Source organism: Montipora foliosa, chromosome 11 (assembly GCF_036669935.1).
Source record: "Montipora foliosa isolate CH-2021 chromosome 11, ASM3666993v2, whole genome shotgun sequence".
Taxonomy (NCBI): domain Eukaryota; kingdom Metazoa; phylum Cnidaria; class Anthozoa; order Scleractinia; family Acroporidae; genus Montipora; species Montipora foliosa.
The window spans coordinates 37,411,771-37,414,270 of NC_090879.1; the positions used below are offsets into that span (position 1 = coordinate 37,411,771).

Sequence of the window (2,500 nt, forward strand, 5' to 3'; positions counted from 1 at the left end):
GCGGAAATGTCTTCTATGAGTTTCTGTCATAGCTGCAAAGCTGAAACCAAGTACATTTGTTTAATCTGTCATCCATCAGTGTGCCGTGTTTCTTCCCGAGGAAACCCCTCACTGGAAATCTGGTTCCGCCATATCATGTAACAAACACAGACAGTTTGCTGAAGCCGACTGCAAATGATACTACAAAGCAAGATGTACATGTACCAATGATTGCTCTGCAAACCAGCAATGACCAGAGTGCACGAGCAAAACCACGAAAAAAAGCTTCGCAAACCACAGGTGCCGAGGAAGTAGCAAAGAGAAACTGTCTAAGTTTTAAACAGAGAGTTGAAATGATCAACTATGCTAAGAATCACCCCAAAGAGGACTACTGCAAAGTCGCCAAAAACTTTGGCATCGGTAGGACGCAGGCGCAGAAAATCCTGAAAGAGAAAGAGGTGACTCTCAATGCGTACGAAAACAACATGCAATCATGTAAGAAAGGGTTCGCTCAGCTAAGTATTCGGATGTTAATGAAGCATTATGGGAGTGGTACACTCACTGCAGAGAATCCAACATCCCTGATGACAGCACAGTGCTGCAGGAGGAAGCTCTGCTAGTTGCAGAAAAGCTGGGAATAAGTGGCTAAACCGCCTCAAATGGATGGCTGCAACGTTTTCAGCAGCGTTACAACCTTCAGAAAATGGCCAGTGCGGGAGAGGATGGGGATGTGAGCGAGGAAATGCTTGAAAGTTGGAACGAGTGTGTAAGAGAGATCACAAAAGGATGGAGTCCAGAGAATGTGTGGAACATGGATGAAACCGGCAGCTTTTGGAGAGGTCTACCCGATACAAGCCTGAACAAAAAGGGACGGTGATGTAGGGGAGAAAAACAGGCCAAACAGAGGCATACATGGGCATTTTTTGTTAATGCTGCGGGTGAAAAGGAGGATCCTACTGTCATCGGAAGATATGCAAAACCACGTTGTTTCAATAATCTGAAGGATATTAAACACCCATATGGGTGCAGGTATTATGCCAACCCGAAGGCTTGGATGAATACGGAGATCATGAAAGATGTGCTGGCGAGATTGAATGAAAAGTTAAAGAGGAAAAAGTGCAACATTCTGCTGCTGATGGATAATGCTCCTTGTCACCCTCCTAGGATTGCCGATAGCTTTTCAAACATCAGCAATAAGTTTCTTCCCAAAAATACAACGTCCAAGATGCAGCCCCTTGATGCTGGCATCATTGCAAACTGAAAGGTCAAGTACAAGAGGAAGCTTCTACGATATGTTTGCTCTAAGGTTGATGGCGTGAAGAATGCCAGCGACATTGTCAAGTCCATTAACGTGTCTATGGCAATCGAATGGGAAAAGCAGGCCTGGAGTGAGGTGTCACAGGATACAATTGTCAATTGTTTCAAGAAAAAAAGGTTGTACCCACAGGAGGAAGAAGAGGATGACAATCCTTTCGAAGGTGAGGATGAGTTACCTGCCTTGCAAGAGCTAATGGACAAGGTTGGCTCTTCCTGTGATGCTGAAGTGTTCATCTCCACAGAAGACGGCATAGATGTATGCTTAGGAAACATCGACAAAACCAATCCCACCTGGAAGAATGACCTACGGGCCGGAGCAAATAATTCATGACGAGGATGCACAAGCCAAAAAACAGGACAGAACAAATGAAGAAGAAGAAGAAGAGTCATAAAGATGGTACAAAAGGCAGAGGAAGTGGCTGAACAGCTGAAAGACTTTGCACAGTTTAACGGTCATGAAAAACTGTCGTTGGCCCTAAGCAAAGTGAGCGATTTGCTCCATAAAATCAAGTTACGCAGCCCTAAATTGCAGACAACAGTAACTGATTTTTTCACAACATGTTGAATGCAAAACTTTATTTTGGGAAACCTCTATTAAGCAGTCAGTTGGCTCATTCCAGAGGGTGACCGCTTAATAGAGGTTTGACTGTATTTGTTTCTTCTATACATGCATCAAATAACTGGAAACAGGAGTCTTTATGGAAGGGAACAAAGGATAGGACGTTTGACACAGGTTTGAAAACTTTCTGATTTTCATACAGTACCTTCATGGAGTAACACAGCTCCCAGATCAGCATGCTGTGTTGGGTCACAAGCCATGTCTACAGGACAGTAAGCAAAAAGATCACAGTTAACAATGGAAAACGTCAATAAATGGGGAAAATCTTGTCAGCAATCCATCTCCTATATTTATTTTCTTTCCTGTAAAGGCTGACACTTGGTAGCAGTGCAGAAAGTTGGAACCAGCGAAAGAAAATTTCCTCACAAAAGGGGGGTTCAGTGTAGGTGCTCACCCAAGCATGGGCCCTAAAATGACAGTGCAAAAACCACTGATTGGCTACAAAATAATGACATAAAATGGCTTTGTTTGCGTAACCTTGCCTGCGCAAACTCGAAACATTTGATGTGATCAAAATAACTAACTATTTAGGTGTCCTAAACTCTACACCGTAACAACATATTATCAAACTGACTTTCCCTTCTT

The 2,500-nt window shown here is 43.3% G+C and overlaps 1 protein-coding gene across 3 annotated transcripts in view; it reads right to left on the minus strand.

Annotated features, from left to right (window-relative positions):
* LOC137974833 (protein pelota homolog) overlaps positions 1-2,500 on the minus strand; it is a 307,290-nt gene that overhangs the window by 237,979 nt on the left and 66,811 nt on the right. For all 3 annotated transcript variants that reach the window (XM_068821825.1, XM_068821826.1, XM_068821828.1), the window contains exon 5: positions 2,061-2,117. In XM_068821825.1, coding sequence (XP_068677926.1) covers positions 2,061-2,117 — 57 coding nt within the window. The remainder of the gene's footprint in view (positions 1-2,060; positions 2,118-2,500) is intronic.